General features: G+C 48.7%; 1 protein-coding gene across 4 annotated transcripts in view; it reads left to right on the forward strand.

Annotated features, from left to right (window-relative positions):
• Nucleotides 1–17,974, forward strand: part of ASAP2 (ArfGAP with SH3 domain, ankyrin repeat and PH domain 2) — a 178,908-nt gene that overhangs the window by 46,466 nt on the left and 114,468 nt on the right. For all 4 annotated transcript variants that reach the window (XM_055119820.1, XM_055119819.1, XM_055119822.1 and 1 more), the window contains exon 2: nt 14,883–14,955. In XM_055119820.1, coding sequence (XP_054975795.1) covers nt 14,883–14,955 — 73 coding nt within the window. The remainder of the gene's footprint in view (nt 1–14,882; nt 14,956–17,974) is intronic.

Consider the following 17,974-nt stretch of genomic DNA (forward strand, 5'->3'; position numbering starts at 1 on the left):
AATTGTTTAAAAGTTTTCAGAGTCCAATATTTGCATTCTGAATATGTCTGTCTTGTAGCAGTGAGGTGATACCCTTGGAATATTTTAAGCTGCCGTGAGGAATGAACTTTGTAGGGTATACATTAATTATTACTATTAATGTATTTGCATTGCTGTCATGGCACATTAGTCATGTGACATGTGGAGGACTGCATGTAACTAGTTGCCCCAGTGATACACTCTCAGGTTACTTGTTTTTAATGCCCTGTTTGATGAAGGAACATGTATAGACCTAAATTCAGCGAATGATTCTACAAATCCCCAGCTTCCTACTCACTAATACACCCGGGCCAGAGGTTCCCAGAGCACTGGAGGAATAGAGAGCTCAACAGACCGAGTGGCTTCTTTCTTGTACCTGGGTTCCATACCTGCCAGCAGTCCCTGAGCACCAGCGCGAGTGACCTCAAGTCGGAGAGGAGCTGCTTTCAGATCCCCTGAACAGCCCTGTATCCTGTTAGTGCAGTTAGTTCACTTAATGATAATTTATTGAGTGCCTACTCTGTGTTAAGTATGTTTCTGGGGTGATGAGGACAGAAGGAATTTAGCGTTTTGTTGGTGTTCTTCATGTGTATGTGCAAGCATGAGTGTGTGTATGTGTGTGTGTGTATGTGCATGTGTGCTGTCTTTAGTTAAAGATGAGGCAAGGCAGCAAGAAATTACATCTCCCACTTAATGCAGTGTAATATTCTACATGGACTTGGCAGTTATTCTATGTTTTAAGGGTTTTTCTATAGTATATTTGAAACAAAGGACTATAAGAAGATGCTGGATGTTTGAGTTGAGACAGATTTCTTAGTATTTGAATTGGTTTGAATAAAGAGTTTCTTGGGCTTTTTTTTTTAAGTCTTGAGACCATCTGTTTCTATTTACATGTGCAAATCAGACTTTGCTCCATCTTGTGTGACTGAAACAGTGCTGAAGTGAAAGTCCAGGCTCTAGCATCTCACACTAACTTCAAGTGAATGAAAATAGTCTCATCGTCAGTGATTATGGTTTTAGTCCCAGATGTTACATATTTGAACAATTTGTATTCTAGTAGTAAGATACCATTTAAATTCATGTCATACAGGGGAATTGTATTTTGGGGGTTTGGGAGACCACAACTACCTCTGCACTCAAGGATCACTCCTGGTAGGCTCTGGGGACAATATGGGATGCCAGGAATTGAACACGGGTTGGCTGTGCACAAGGTCATGCCTTGGTGACAGTCTCTGAGCTCTTTGTCCTGCCCTGTCCCAGTTGCCCTTTCTCTCCACTCCCTCCAGCTGCAAGTGCTCAGAGAGGCCAGGAGAGATCTGCTTGTTTGACTGGTGGATCTCTGCCTGGGTCCCTTCGGACAATCCTGCGGCTTTCTTCAGGATGTGGCTGTTGACCTACTGCAGGGAATCTTCCCAGCAGAGCCACTGCATTGACACATAAATAAACTAAAAGGCAAATGTGTATGTGGTTTCTGCCTGCGTTCTCGGAACATTTTCTAAGTGTTGGGTGCTATAGGGGGTTCTGGAGGCTTTAGAGATGAGAGCATTTGGGTGCCTATCCTGAGATTTATCTTCATTCCCTGGGGTTCAATTGCTGAGCCGTCTTGAGCTTTGGAATCGGGGGCTGTCTCATTACAGACAGTGGCGGGTAAGCCAGCGCCTTCTAACCAACCGCGGGCCCACTCTCCGTTGTCTGCAACTCTGGCTTCCGGCGTGGGCAGAGGCTAGGCTGGGGCTGTCCCCGCGGTGGGGTCGACCAGGGAGCTCTTTCCCATGCTCTCTCTCTTACGAGCGGGGGTTTGGGATTTCCTTTTCTTTGGAAGGAAAACAGGCACAGAAAGTAAGACCAGTAGTCGGAAGCCTTTTCTTAGGGAAAAATGCTCACATCTCCTATTGCTGAAAACAGACAGGCTTTAAGGTACCTCAAGTGCTCCGAGGCACCTGAGCCAGCGGCCCTCTATGGCTCTTGCTGTCCTTTGCTGCAGCTCCCAGGAGCCGGGAGGTGCCCATACCTGCCTCTGCCCCTGGGCCCCTCACTGCCTGATTGGCCTTGCAGTGACCCTGACCTGCCCCCTGAGCCAGCTCCCAGCACTCCTGCCTCAATGGCACTTCTGTTTCAGGAAGTGACCGAACCTCACCCTTCTCCACTACAGCCTCTCAGGTGAGTGGGTGCCCCCCCCCCACCGCAGGCAGAGTCCTTCCGAGGGGAGAGGAGGAAACGAGGCGGTTGGCATCTCCTTCCTCTCCCCTGTCTTCCCTGCTCCTAGGCGGCCCACCTGTTGGGGACCGACACGTGTGTGGACTCTGTCCTGGTGCCGTGAGGTCCATTCTCTGTGCATGCACGTGGTTAGTGGACTTACTTTCTTCCTGGGAGCAGGCCAGTGCCTGATGGAGTGGAGCGACACCTGTCCAGTGCTCTCCCGCCCGGGCTCTGCAGGGTTCCACCTAGTCTCAGCCTCACCCGGAGGAGAGGGGAGAACCTCAGTTCCAAGGTGCTCTGGGAGCAGGTGGGCACCTGGTATCAGCCTGTCCCCTTGGCCCCCTCACCTTGTAGCCTCCTTGGCATCAGGAGCGCCATGTGAAGCACAAGGCATCTGTGTGGCCCTGCCTCTGTTGCCCTGGTGGGTCCTGCGTGTTGTCCGAGCTTCTGACACTGTCAGGCCTTGGGTTGAACGCACCATGGAAAGGCGTATGGAGGAAGCCTAGCATCAGACTGTTGGTGTCGAGGGTTCTGAGGTGTCGTGAGACCATGAGGCAGCTTGAGAGGGGCTGGTATATGCCCCCCCACCCCCAGCCTGGGGCTTCCAGTGTGTGCAGAGAGCATGGCTGGGGGCCTGAGCAAGGCCCTCTTTAGCACTGCCCTCGTCTGTAGGCTGCAGTCTCTGTCTCAGAGCCCGCAGGTGGCCTGGTCCCAGTGACAGGGGGTGGGTCCTCGGATTAACTGGGACCCTTTCCGAATGCCAGGGCTGTACGTGCCCAGTAATGCAACCTTCACCGTAGCCTTCTCAGAATCATTGGCCCCTTTCAGGCTTATGGAGACAGATAACCCAGGAGATCAAGCACTTTGTGGTGGAGACTTGGAAGTTGGGGAACAGGCTTGTGTCCCCTAAGCTCCAGGGCTCTCAGCTAGGTCACGGGGATGGAGTAGGCACAGTTTGCCCAGCCCTCCCCCAATATCTCTCTTCCCTGCTTGCATCGCATCACTGCACTCCTCGGGTTACCGAAAAGTGAGAAATTAGTACCAAGAGGTGACAGATTCAGGGCTAGGGAGCAGTGAAGGGGGGAAAACCCTGGAGCTCCCACGTGGTAAAGCAGAAGTACAGTGCCCGTATCTGCAGCTCACACTCCCTATCCAGAAAAACTCTGTTGTTTGTAGAGGTTGGCATTGTGTGTTGGAGTCTGCTTTGGGGTCTCAGGCCTCGTCCATCCTTCCTCCCTCCCTCCCTCTTTGCCCTCCTCCCGACTTCCATTCCACTACCAGGCAGTGGGCCAAGTCTCTGAGATGGCAAATGGGAATTTCATTTCCCCTGAAAAGCACAGGAGTAGGTTGCATAACCTGGGCACGGGCAAGTGATGGCAAACCACCCCTCTACCCCCAAATTTTACCCACTTCTTTGCCCAAGTGGCTCTTGGAAAGTTCTGAAACCACAGGCGGTCACCCAGGGGGGCCTGGTGGGGATGCCTGTGTTCCAGGTGGACATGGAGTGGCAGGAACCAGGGTGGTCACCAGTGCTGAGAAGACCACCGAGGCAGATTCTGGGGGGTGGGCAGTGTCCCTGGAATGGAAGGGGCAGCTCCATGTGGCTTTATCTCCAGGTGAGGTGATGGAAGCAGCGTCAGAGAGAGGGGCAGAGGTGGACTATTCTCTGCAGACAGTGGAGAAGGCAGCAGCAGAAGTCCGCCCATGGCGCCAGTGACCACCTGGCACTCCTCCACACTCAGGAACAAGGCTTTTAGCAACTTGGGGTTTGGCCACTCTGTTCTGGATGCGTGTTCTCTGCTTGCTGACCTTTTATTAGTTCAAAGCCAAATCCATGACTTTGGGTAGGTCACTGGAGTCCTTTGAGTCAGTTTCTTCCAGGTTCCCTTGGAAGGCTTCACTAGAATTGTAAATATTGCAGAAGATGATGCAAGTGTTCAAGTGCCTTGTGGAAGGGAGGTTACTGTCAGATCTTGGGAATGTAGATGCCTTTTTTGATGACAGTCTCTGCTGCGTGTTTGGTTTTCTTTTTTCTTTCCTTTTGTGTTTTTGTTTTTGGGCCACGCCTGGCTCTGCTCGGAGGCTGCTGCTGGCTCTGTGCTCAGGGATGGCTCTTGGTGGTGCTTCAGGGATCCTGCGGTGATCAAGCCTGGACCTTTCACATGCAAAGCTTGTATTCAGCCAGCTGAACTGTTTTTCTGGACCTGTCTTTGGAATTGAAAAGTATTTCTGTGAAATTCTGGCGGCCTTATCTGAGTAACAGCAGTAGTTTTATTCCCTGCCATCCTCTCTCTCACTTTATAGTGTGGTAGGAGCGTAGGAGGGAGATGGAGTTCAGCTGCCTGGGCGCATACAGAAGAGGGGCCACCTGCAGGCATGAGAAGGGCAAGTACCCCTGGAGGGCTTGCCTTGGGAGTGGGGTTCCTCAGGCCACGGAGTCTGCAGGGTACAGGAGAGAGGACAGGCTGACACCAGGTCCCCACTCTCTCCCCTTGCATCTTATGGCGTGGGTGGGGGGAGGGGGAGTTGGGTCCACACTTTACTCTGTTTAACCTGACACATTAAGCAGAGGGAAGGTGAGTCAGCCCCCTCAGCCAGATTGATTCAGGACCCTACTCTGTTGCCTGCCATGTGGTCCTGCCTTTGCTCTTATTACTCCTTTGGCACTTTAGACACACACCAGCAAAAGTTTCAAAGAATTTAATTGCTATGGTGTGGGTGGGGGTTGGAGTTGGGGTGACAAATAGTATGAGCTAAAAATGCATTTTTGTTTCAAATTTTTTTTATTATCATAGCCATTATCAGACATTATCCCATTGACTGTCACAGTCTTGGGGAGACGGTTGTAAGCAGCTGCCTTACTTGGCCTAGAGTGGTCTAGCCTCTCGGGGAACGGAGGATGCCACGAGTTGCTCTCTGCTCTGCCATGCTCGTGTATGTTGTGGTCTCACACTGTGTATGTTGGTGGTCTTTGCCCAGAGCCAGGACTTTCAGTTCACAAGTAAAGCATCACGAATCCATGAATCCAAGTCATTTTTCTGAGGCCATAATGCTGCTAGGTGGAACCAGATCTGTCTGATTCTACTAAAGCCTGTTTTTGTTTGTTTGTTTGTTTTTTTAATTACTGCACTGTTGTTCAGAAGGGTCCAGCACTGAGGGGACCCTAGTCAAGAGCACATCACATCGGGTTCTTTCCTATCTGGTGTCTTCTTGTAGGTGACATTGAGGAATTGGGCACATGGGCGTTGGCAGGCAATCAGGAGGCTTGAATGGAATAGCTGGGTTCTGCTCCCCCCCCCCCCCCGCCACACACACACACACACACACACACACACACACACACACACACTCTAGTGCATAGGATAAAGTCTCTGTTACAGGATACACTTTGGGCGGAATCTGTAAAGCCAGTGGTAGGCAGCTGACTGCAGAAAGCCCCCTCCTGGCCTCGTCCAAGGCCGTGAGAGCTCAGCAGGCTGCTCGGCTGAGGAGAGGATCTGAGACAGGGAGCCTGAGGGACTATGGGCTGACCTCCAGAGCTCCAGAAGCAAAGCCTGGCTCCGCTCTCCTGCTCTGTGTGGGGGGCTCACCGGAGCACAGCCGTCCCATGCCTCCTCAGCTCTGTTTGTGTGACCAAAATGGAGCTCACCGCTCTTGGTCCTTGCATCCTGCCTGGGGAGATCAGCCTTTGCAGCAGTCACGTTGTCTTCTGGGACTGGGACAGATGTGCATGACTGACCTCTTCCTCCAGTGAAGGTCGCCTTCCCAGCCGCTCCTTTTTCTCTTGTGCTGGCTGAGTGCAGAGGCCTCTCCAGGCTCCCGCTGTGTCCCCAGCACCTTCAGGCATAATGTACCCCCCTCCCCCCCTTGTTTTATTTAGACTCTTCTCCTGAGACAGCCTGCTTCCTGCCTTGCCTTAGTGTTCTTTGCAGTCCCAGGGGACAGAGCTTGAATCAGGCAAGGGTTCGCCAGTTGTCAGGGACCCCAGGCCAGCCCCCACCCGCCCGCCCACCCCCACCTGCTCTTGGAAAAGGGCACTGGGGCCAGGGACACTGGGTGTGCCTTTCTCTCCTGTGGGTGTGTCGTAGCTGGCTCCCCCCTCCCCCCATTTAGCCTTATCTCTTCAACCCTCCTCCCTATCAGAGATTTCCCTCTCCTACAGGAAAATCAGGAAGTGCCGTGCTTTTAAAGAGTTGGAGCTTTACTCTCCTGTTTCCGGTTTTCGAAGGGGGGGGGAGCCTCTATTGGCACCCACATCACCAGTGTCAGGGTTCCTGGGAGCCCTTATGGGGTCCTTGGTTCTTTAAAGTTAGCAGGCGTCAGTGCTTGGTTAGCTCCTTTGCTGGCCAAGCATCAGTTAGAGCATCTGTGATCCCTTCCAGAGATGGGTCCGCTGTCTCCAGTCACGGGCACAGTGAACTGCTGGCTTTACTCAGTCCACTGTGCGGCAGTAGGCGTGGTTCTTTTAGGTTGAACACCTGGAGCCCCTCTGAGACTGTCGCACAGAATGGCGGGTGGGGGAGGGGGGTAATGTTTCAACAACTGAAGGAGCAAACAACTTTGGGGAATCTTTGCTCGCTCTCACACCTGCTTTCCAGAAGCAGAGGTGATGGCAGAGGTGGGGAAGGGCGCAGTTGGGTCAGCTCAGTATTCTTTTGGTTTGGGGAACACACCCAGCTGTGTTCAGGGCTTACTGCTGCCGCTGTGCTCAAGGATCGCATCTGGTGGGTCTAGGGGAACCCTATGGGCTCCGGGGATTGAACCTGGGTCGGCCCTGCGCAGGGCAAGCGCCCTCCACTGTGCCGCTGGCCCCTTCCTGTGTTGTCCTCTAAACCACCAGCCTTCCCCCAGACCTGGAGCTTCTGTGTTTTTGGCTTGTGTTTCTTTCATTTGCCTTGGACTTTGGAACCTTCAAAGGTTTACAATTTTTATGAGCTCTAGGGTCCTGGATCGTCCTCTCGTGGCCACTCCTGACAACCTTTAAAGTACTGTACACTGTGTTTCACTCAGGCTGGGTCCATGTGCTATTCCTTTCTATTTATTCCACAGACTTGTGTTGTTTTTTGTTTCATCCAGGAATATATCCTGTGATAAATATGTCTTTCTTTCTTTCTTTCTTTCTTTCTTTCTTTCTTTCTTTCTTTCTTTCTTTCTTTCTTTCTTTCTTTCTTTCTTCCTTCCTTCCTTTCTTCCTTCCTTCCTTCCTTCCTTCCTTCCTTCCTTCCTTCCTTCCTTCCTTCCTTCCTTCCTTCCTTTTCTTCTTTTGCTTTTTGGGTCACACCCAGCAATGCACAGGGGTTACTCCTGGTTCTGCACTCAGGAATTACTCCTGGCAGTGCTCAAGGGACCATATGGGATGCTGGGGATTGAATTTGGGTCAGCCGCACGCAAAGCAAACACCCTACCCACTGTACTATTGCTCCGGCCCCAGTAAATATTTCTAATAATAATTTTTAAAAATGAGGGACTGGAGAGATAGTATGCTACTACATGGGGTAAGTTTGCATTCTTTGCATGCCACTGACCCAATTCTGATCCCTGGCATTACAAATGGTCTCTGAGAACAGCCAGGAGTAGCCCCAAAAGCAAAAAAAAAAAAAAAAAAAAAAAAAACCACCAAAGACACACCGAAAAACGAATCTCCTTTTACTGTCTAGGTTGTGTCTTCAGGTAACCCCTTAGACAGCTTAATGTAACTTAGAATATTTTGGTGTACATATTTTTTTACCATGCAGTCCACCTCTCTAACATTTTTTGACTCAAATCTCAGTACCCTACTTGTTGTGAAAATAATTGAAAAAATAATCTAAGCTATGGAAGTATGTTGCAGACATTCTACTTCTTTTCCAGAATGCTGATTAATGTGAACAGTAGTTTCAGAGAGGATCGGCCAGAGAGGCCTGCAGCTGTGTCCCGGAGTCTTCCTGCCCATCAGTCTGTGTCCCTGCATCACTTATGTAGACTAACAGTCACTGTTCCTCTCTTCCTTAGAACTGTTTACCTCTTACTTTCACAGATGTCTCTGTGTGTGCACATGCTCAATAGGTTTGATAAATCACGTCCTTCCTTCCTCCCAAGATAGAATTTTGAACAAGCTCTGTAGGATTCGAGTCTTCAGTGAAGCAGCTCAAGGGCCCGGGGTACTCGGGCCACTGTGCCAGCAGGTCAGTGCCTGGGCCCGGCTGTGCCAGCGACCATCAGGGCCACCTTGGAAGTGCTCGGGGCCACACCCAGCAGTGCTCAGGACGCCGCCTGGTATGGGCGACCAGACTGGTGCCCCACGTGTGCCCTAACCCCTGTACTGGCTCTCAGCCCTGTCGTTTTTTCCCCCCTGGTGCCACACACATCCTAGGGTTGACGAGTAAACCGAGGAGCTGGTTGGTGCCTCTCTTCCTAAGAGATGCCCCACAGGTTTGGATGCACCACAAGTTGTTGCAAGTCCTGTGAGGAAGTGGCCACAGTCCAATAAGGGGCTGGGGGTGAAGGGGCTTACCTTCCTCTGAGATACTCACTGGGTCACCTCCACTTTGGCACTGGCAGAAAGGCTCAGCCTGCCCTCCAGGGTAGGCGCTCAGGAAAGCAGTTATCTGCACGATCAGAGTCAGTGGTTAGTAAGATTGCCTCACACTACCAACCAGAGGCAGAGCTCCAGGTGGGAGGTGGCCAGGCCGGCTTTGCTTTACTCAGTCTCGGCTCACTGACTCATGTCACCCACTCACCACAGTTCCAGAATGGGACAGGGGATCTCTAAGCTCCTTCACACAGCCCTGTGTGGCCAGAGAGTCGGCTACCCTCAGGAATAAGCTCTCATCTGGGCAGTGTTTCCACCTCTTTCCCCACGTCCTTAAATTCCTCTCCATGAAAAAGCCTTTAAATATCTGTTCATGCCCATTAGTAGGATTATACTAATGTCCCACTATGGGAATAAACTGTAATTTAAAGACTCATCATCAAGCAAACCACCGCGGTCCTTGCCTGGTCCTGCCCAGTTTTCCAGGATTCCTCATGTGCCCTCGTGTCTCGACTTTCTCCAGGGCAGCCCCCGTCTGAGTGGTGCCCTCCTGTGTGGCTTCCACTCGCAGGCTTGTTAGAACCGTATCTGCCAAGCGTTTTTCCTTAAAAACTTTGTGACATATGGCGTGTGTACATGTGCACTTCTCTGGTCTTTTGTTTCTCTTTAAATTTGATTTGTGTTCTCAGTAGGTCAAGTTTGTCCGCACATTGCTGCCTAGCACTTTTTTTTTTTTTAAATTTGAATGCCTGGCATTTTATCACTCTTCCTGTTAATTGGCATTTGGACTTTTCCAGTTTGGGGCTGTTTTGAGTGGTGTGTCATTCTCAAGGTCGACACCGCTCTTGCTTGCTGGTGTGGACATGTGTTTGCTCTGAGCAGCTTCCATTTTATTCCATAATACCAAAGTGTCCCCCTCTCGTTTGTCCTCAGGCTAGGCGCACATGTTCTACACAGCTGTGATTTGACGGGGATATTTATTTGATGTCAATTCTTAACCACACCTGCCGTCTCCCAGGCCTACACTTTATTCCCAGGGGGAGGGAGTGCCATTATGAGTGCTCAGGTCTTTAACTTTACCCTCCGGCCCCGGGGTGGCTGCTGCTTAGGGGTTTCTGGAAATATTTGATACTGTCATTGATGCTCTGCATTCTGTGTCTCTTTAAAAGTCAAGTCCAGTATGTGATGGATGAGACCAAGCTGATGTAACTTGACAGAGCTTTCCTTGGGGCGTGGATCTGAGGGTTGCTTTGTTATTGGGTCTCCTGTCACTTCAGAAGCATCCATCTCGGGTTGCCCTTGTCAGAGGAATGAGGGCTGGGACAGGCCAGTGGACTGTGACTCACAAGCAGCCTGGGTGGAGGCGGCCTGTGGGCTGTGACCTGCGTTTTCTCCACAGGGTCCCCGCTCTGGCTCCTGAGAATGAAGCTAGCTCCTCCAGACTCCTGCTGGCTCCAATTGAAGGCCTAGCTAAGGCTCTGTGCACAAACCAGGTGCCATGTTGCCACCTCCAGATTGGAACGTCTCTAGTTTTGACCCGGAGGAGCAGGAACTGACCCGGTAGAGTAGGAGGAACATCTGTGTGGGTCCTTTAGGCAGGGGTTGGGAACCTCTGTGAAGGGCCAGACAGTTAGTGGTTCAGATTTTGTGGGCCCAAAGACAAAATTTGAAGGTCTTTTGTAGGTGCTTCCTTTGAACTAGAGCTAAGGAGTAAACCTTTTATGGTGCAAGTGTGCTGTTGAGAGGAGTAGGATTCTTTGTGGGGAACTGGCAGCTCGTCAGCCCTTCACCTTGCTGCTGGAGGTGCTCATCTGTCCCGAGCCTTAACCTGCGCAGTAGCAGACGAGGGGGCAGATTGGGGCCCTGGGCCCCCGGGCTCCTCGACCTGCTGCTTCCAGCTCATCTCCTAGACAGGGCTGGGCTCCGCAGCCTTCACCAGCACGCCAGCGCTTCCCTGAACAAAGACAGACTCATCCTCCAAAGGGAGAGGGGAGTGTGACACGGTGACATCTCTCCTAAGCCCAGGGTGGGGGGAGAACAGAAAGAGTGGCCCGGGGCCCGTGAGGCAGCAACCCCGGGACCTGCACACAGAGGGAAAACAGAAAGCGGGCAGCATGTTTAAAAACAGTATGTTGGGGCTGGAGCAATAGCACAGTGGGTAGGGTGTGTGACCCAAAAAGCAAAAAAATAAAATAAAATAATTAAAAAATATATAATTAAAACAGTATGTTGTAGTGCCTAGAACTTGAAAGAGGAAGAACTATGGAGACAAAATCCCTGTTTTTACTTAATTTTAGTTAATTTTACTCTTCCATTTTTTTTGAGGTGGGGGGCGGGATGAGGGCTCTGAAACAGTACTCAGGAGGCCTGGAGTCCCCCTCATTTCAATTCTTGACCAACAGACTAGTGACTGGTTCCATGGAGAGCCCAAAACTGTGGTGCTGAGCCAGAGTGATCATACAGCAGGTGGTTACCGAAGGCACATGGCCGACAGGTTCGACCCCTGGTATCCCATACGTTCCCCTGGGCACCACCAGGAGTATTTTCTGAGTGTAGAGCCAGGAGTCGTTCTTGAGTATTGCTGGGTGTAACCCCCCTCCACCCCCCAAAAAAAACACCCCAAACAGCATGTGGTGCTCCTTAGATCCTGGGGTGTCAAGGATTACTAAGCCACCCTATCGGTGCTCTGGGCCTCCAAGGCCATATTCACTGGAGCCAGACATATCCAGGGATGCACTTGACAGTGCTTGGGGGACACGTGATGCCAGGGATTGAATCTGGGTTGTTTGCACTCTGGGCATGTGCCCTGACCCCGGTACTCTCCGAACCCTGTGCCTCATTTTTGTATGTGGCCAGTGGCCACCCCCTTGGCCATCCCAGGTATGAGAAGGAAGGTTGAGCAGTCTGTGTCCCTCGGTGGGGCTCCCCTGCCCCCACACTGCTCGCTGTCAGGGTGGGTTACTCTGGCTACAGCATGGGCAGTTTGATGGGGCGAGAAGGGGTGGGGAGGGGCTGAGCCGCTTTTCGGATAAATGAGAATCACAGCTACTAGCATCACTTTCGGGTGATCAGAGGAGACACTTCAGAAGCGGTGCAAATAGTTGTTTATTTTCCTCCAAATATCTGAGACACATTCCTGCAGCCTTCCTTATGTGATAAATTTACTCTGTGAAACTTGTCTTATAAACGAGAGGTCAGCTTCCGTCCCATCCCCAGAACTAATGAGGTCTGTGCAGACAGATGTAAGCTGGTGTGTGGCTCACGCTAGGTCTGGGTGACTTTTTTGGGTTTTGCCAGTGTTCATAGTTTCTACTCACAAGTTCTGGTACAAGTTGCAGCTCTTTTTTCCCTCTGCTAGATTTGGGTAGACTCTGGGGCATGGTGTGGATACTTAATAGGATTAGAAATCTCAACCGATTGGAAACCTTTGGTGTCTTGAGATGCTCAACTTTTATTTGCTGTTATTTTAAAATTCTGTGCTTTTGAGAGGTTAATAGTTTCAGGATAATAGTATCAATATCCTGTTTTAGGCATAGAATGTGACTGCATCACACCCGTCACCCAGGAGTCGATATCCTTCCTCCACTGTCCGGGCTCTCTTCTCATTCACCTGCCCCACCCCCATCCCTACACTCTTTGCTTGGTAACCTCAGTTCTGTCGGCACCATCTCGTGTTGTTTCTATTGGCCATCGTCTCTTCCTTTGCTTTGTTTCTTTATAATCCACATGAGTGACATGTCCAGATTTGTCTTTTTTTTTTTTGACTCACTTCACTTCCCATGACGCCCTCCAGTTCTACCCATGTTGTACTGAAATGCAATGTTTTGTCTTAGATCTGAGTAGTAGTCCTTTGCATCTATGGTTCACATCTTTGTTCATCTGTTGTTGGGTTCTTAAGTTGTTTCCAGATCTGGGCTGTTGTACCCGGTACTACAGTGAACAGGAGACTTTAAAATGCACTCAGTTTTAGTCATTCTAACTTCTTCTTGTGACCAAGTTTAATCTTAATTATCCATAAATAAGCACCATAATGAAGGGTGTGTTTTTTGAGCAAGGCAGTAATTGCTTTTCTCTCTTGCAGTTTTAATTAAAAATTACCTCTACCGCCTACCACTCCTTTTTATTTCCAATCTCTTCTTAAGTGTCAGCTGAAAAGCAAGTTATTACGTATACTTATTTCCAAGCTCAGGAAATAGTGCTTCCCCTTTAATGACAAAGCAGAAGACTCCATATGGCAGCATGTTTTTACAAGACTTCTGTTCAGTGAATGGTTGGGCAGGGGGACTTTACCAGAGTTCAATGGTGTTAAAAAGTCTATCTCATCAGTGATAGGTCTTCTACAATGGAGAGAGTGTGTGTGTGGCTCCCCACAACCCCTGTTTTTCTTCGTATGATCGAGTCAGATGCCACTGAGCAGACACTACTGTGTTAGTTAGCGTCTAGCAGAGCCCGCAGAGCCAACATTTGGTCAGGCAAGGCAGAATAGATCTTGCAGGCCACTGACCAACTCTTCCATAGTCTTCTGCCCTACACTGACCCCCAAGGGGCTTCCAGGCCCTCACCTTTGGCTAGCAGTCACTTGAGTCCCCTTTTCTGCCTGCTCAGAGCGGTGACCTTCGTGTACAGCCCACATGTCCCTCCTGCTAAGAAGCCTGCAGTAACTGCTTGTTGTATCCAGGCTCAGCTGGTCACCGTTGCTGGGATCTGAACCCCTGCCAGGCTAGTCTTGTGGTCATTTTCTCAGTTACTTTTTTTGGGTCATGTTCTATGCCAAGCTCTCTGCCGGGCACTGGGAATATGCAGATGAACATATTAGAGTAGATCACTGAAAAAAGGTAGAAGTAGTAAAATTAATTTTATTAATATTTTATTTGACTTGCTATGTCTATAATTTTTGTGTGTGGTATCAGCCCCAGTAGACACATGCAGACAGTGGGTGCCCCATTGAACAGGGCAGGGCTAGAGGCCTGTCAACCTTGACTCCTGCTTCTGTCAGACTTAATTGTATTCATGTTGGAGACCTACTTTTGCCAGCTTGAGAACTCCATGAAGTTTTGGGCATTACTCTGTTTTCTCCATCATGTCTTCTTTTTCCACTAAAATTGTTAGCACCAGTCACCCTATTTTAGCATCCACTGAAACAGTCACTGTTGCATTAGAATAGGACTAATGATGCTGCTATTGAATATGGATTTCAGAGGTATCTCGGGAAGGCCGGGAGAACAGCATCTATCTCTCCATTTGGTCATTCCATTTCAGGCAGAAGCTATTGTAGTTTTTATGGTCGCAATGCCTGCTAGTAGCCGGTGTTAACAGGTAGCTGCCACAGACCAGGTATCAGGCCAGGTGCTCCTCTGCAGTTCTTTAGACTCTATAATACCCCTGTGATTGGGGTCACTGCACAGCTTAAAGGGCTCATCCCCTCCAGTCACATCTGAAAGTGACACCCAGCCTTGACTGGTGTTTAATTGGGTAACATGGTTTCCTTTGACCCTGGATCTTTTGTGAAAGCGGAGCCGTAATCAAATCTCCACGTTTGGCAAGTGCCTGCATCTGTACCGGGTGAGCCGCTCCTTTGTGCGAGGCACAAAGTAGTAGTGAGTGCCGTGTGCTTGGACTGGGCCGTGGCTGTTGTACAAGTATTTGTTGACTGTTATAGACACAAGTGTATCTGCGTAATCGTCCAGCCTTGCAAAGAAGGGATTTTACTCAGGGTTTCTGGAAGAGAGGTCTGAGGCCTGTTTCTAACACAGTCACGCGGGGTGTTGCCAGCATGTCCACCTTCCTCTAGCCCGTGCAGCCCGTACCTCCACCTCCCCACACACGGGCTGCTTCAGTTCCTGCCCACCGTCCTCTGCCTGTGCTGGGGGTCGGAGCACAGAGTAGACCACAGGGACATCCGAGACTTTGTCTTGGGTTCTTTGTCAAGGAAGATGCAGATGGCTATTGTCTAGCAGCAGGCCGTGTGGCCCAAGCTGGCTTTTATGTTGGGTGCAGCCCAACAGTGTGAGAAAGGTTTGGGCTCGCAAAGGAGTGACCCACACCCCTTCGGGGATCTGTCCCCCAGGGGCCCCACAGTCACTCTCACGGGAGTTGCGCTAGTTGAGATCCAAGGCAAACACGGGTTTTAATCAGTATATTCTTTGCATTTTAGGCTTTGGATGTGGACCGGATGGTACTTTACAAAATGAAGAAATCCGTGAAAGCAATCAATATCTCTGGGCTGGGTGAGTATGCATTCTTTCCTAGAAGTTTCTCTTCTATCCCAGGTAGTGAACCTATCATATTCATTAATGATTGTCAAGCAAATCTCTTTTTAGAGTTGGACAATCACTTCATATGAAGTAGGTTTTGATGCTCTCACTCTCATTCTAATGTGGAGTTTCATTTTCCCTTCCCCACACTGTCCCCTGCTGTGCTCCTGTTCCCTGAAGTACAGTGGGTTTTCCCAGCACAGCTCTGCCCCTGGGGAATCTACTTCTCCGGAGTGAAATGATCACCTTTGTCCAGCTTGTTGATACCGCCACGATACCTCCTGTGCATGGTAGCCTCGCAGAAGTCCCTTTCTGTTGTGCTCACCCAGTCTTACCTTTGTTGTTGGGAAAAATTAAACAAAACCAAAATCAACCTCTCAATACAATTTCTTCAAGATATGTATACTATATGAAAAGAAACCGCCAAAAAGCCAGAGAGATAGTACAGCAAAGCAAGGCTCTGGCCTTGCACGCCCCAAACCTGGGTTCAGTAGAACCTGAGTACTGCAGAGAGAGAGAGAGTGTGTGTGTGTGTGTGTGTGTGTGTGTGTGTGTCTGTGTGTCTGTGAGAGACAGAGAGACAGAGACAGATGCAAGGAGAGAGAGACGGGGAGAGAGAATATGAGAATGAGAGGATTGCAGCTTTGGACAGATGTCAGGCTGTACCCGTATGACAAGTCAGCACTCAGCATAGAGCCCTACAGTTGATAGAAAATAGTTTCTAAAAATTACAAAGTAACTTTATAGTTCCATGAAGAAAAGCTATGGCAACTTTGATGAACTAGAAATGATGAGGAGTCCCAGAAATTGAGACAAGGCTGATGGCTGCTGAGAAAAGACGAGTTGGTGGGAGAGCAGAGCGCATGTCTGCGTGGACGACAGAGCCACTCTGGATGCCAGATGGTGGAGAAGGAGGGCTGGCCAGGGGGAGCCATGCTTTCACTGTCCCGGTAGTAAAACAAAAGTAGTGAAACAGAATAAAAGTAGTAAAACAGAAGGACAAGGGTGTGTTAGGTGGCTGTGATGTCACCAAGGATACATGTCTCATCCAACCCCTTCCCGGCATCAGTTAACATAAGTAGAAACTCTAGTAGCTGCTCCTGCCTCACCCCATGGAGAGTTTTCAAAACCAAGGTTGTAAGGCGTCTAGAAGGAAACCCCAGCTGCAAAGATACTATAATTACAGTTGTGAATTGGTTCAGGACATGTTTAACAGAAGCTATGCAAAAAATTCCACACTGGCCACTACAAAAGTTAAAGACAGAATGATAATATGACTGGTAGGGTGTTTGCCTTGCACATGGCTGACCTGAGTTTGATCCTCTACATCTTATATAATCCCCCAAGCACTGCCAGGATTCACCCATGAGCACTGCTGGATGTGACCCAAAAAAATATGGAAGGAAGGGAGGGAGAAAGGGATGGAAGGAAATGATAGACAATCTAAATAAACATGGTTAGAAGATTCACTGCTGTCAAGATGTCAGTCCTCCCCAGTTTTGATCTTAAGATTTACCAGTTTTATTAAATTCTCTCATCAACAAGCTGATTGTGAAACATACAGAGAAGCAGACAGGACCTCGAATACCCAAAGCAATCTGGGAAATAAAATGAGTTGAAAAACTTAAGCAATCCAAGTCTTACTCACTGTAGTAATCTAAATTGTGGTGCTGACATAAGGACCAGTAAATAGATTAACAGAACAAAATGCCGCCTAAAAAATAGACCCATGATTAAATGTCTTTTAAATTTTTAGCGAAGTTGCCAAGGCAGTTCAGTGGAGGGGGAGGCTGGGGATGGAATAATGTGTTTTCAATAAATAAAGCTAGAACAACTAAATATGAACATAAGCTAAAATTAACCATGCATGATCTTCCAGGCCTTACATAGAAATTAATATGAGGTGGATTATACATTTAATGTAAAAGCTTAAGCAATACAACTTCCGAAGATCACATCCATGACTGCCAAAGCATCCTGTATTAGGCTGAGATTTCATAGCTAAGAACACAGCAGGCAGCTGATAGAAAATACTTGATAGAAAATACTTCAAGAAAATACTTGAGGGCTAGAGTGATAGCACAGCAGGAAGGGCATTTGCCTTGTACAAGGTCAACCTGCATTTGATCCTCGGCATCCCATATGATCCCCTCCACCACACCAGGAGTAACTTCTGAGCACAAAGCCAGGATGTGCTCTTGAGCATGCTGGGTGTGGCCAAAAAAAAAAAAGAAGAAAAGAAAATGGTTAATAAATTGGACTTTGCTCAAGAAAAACCTTTGGAGGCTCAGAATGTGGCCAACTGGTAGAACATGTGCTTGGAATATACGAAGCTCTGGGTTCAATGTCCAGTACTTTTTGGACCCCTGAAGCCTGCTATGGCTGTACCCCTGCTGGTCTCTGCCTTGGACCTCCAGTCTAAGGATCACCCAAAGTGACCATGTGATCTGGGTACTGCTGGCAGTGTCCCCCACAGTGAACTCTTTTGCTTATAGATACTACCACGAACAGCCTAATATTTGAAGAGTCCCCAAATCCGGAAACTGAAAATGTTGATTGAGGAAACTGAATTAAGAGAGTAATTAGAACAGCACTTAAAATAAGAGCATATGACTTAATATCTTCAAAGTGGCAGAGGAAATTATTAAATAATGAATAATGAAAAGGAAAAGGTACTAATAAAAAATAGCCAATAAAGTCTTTAAAACTAAAAAAAGAAAAATTATTGAAATTAATAAAAATTTCTAAATTGTCACATGAAGCAGGAATTAGTAAAATCCCAGTTTTCCTGAGCGTGATATTAATAATTTAAGCAGTAAATTAAATAGAATAAAGTTGAAAAGAGCTACATAGAATAGATCTAGGAATACCAAAGCAGCATTAATTTAAAAGGAGTTTTGTACGAGAGAAAAAGATTGGAAAGGGGGGTATTTTGAAAAAAATAATAGTTGAAAAATTCCCAGAATTACAGAAAGATATCAGGTTGACAGTC

This window comes from Sorex araneus, chromosome X, assembly GCF_027595985.1.
Source record: "Sorex araneus isolate mSorAra2 chromosome X, mSorAra2.pri, whole genome shotgun sequence".
Classification (NCBI taxonomy): Eukaryota; Metazoa; Chordata; class Mammalia; order Eulipotyphla; family Soricidae; genus Sorex; species Sorex araneus.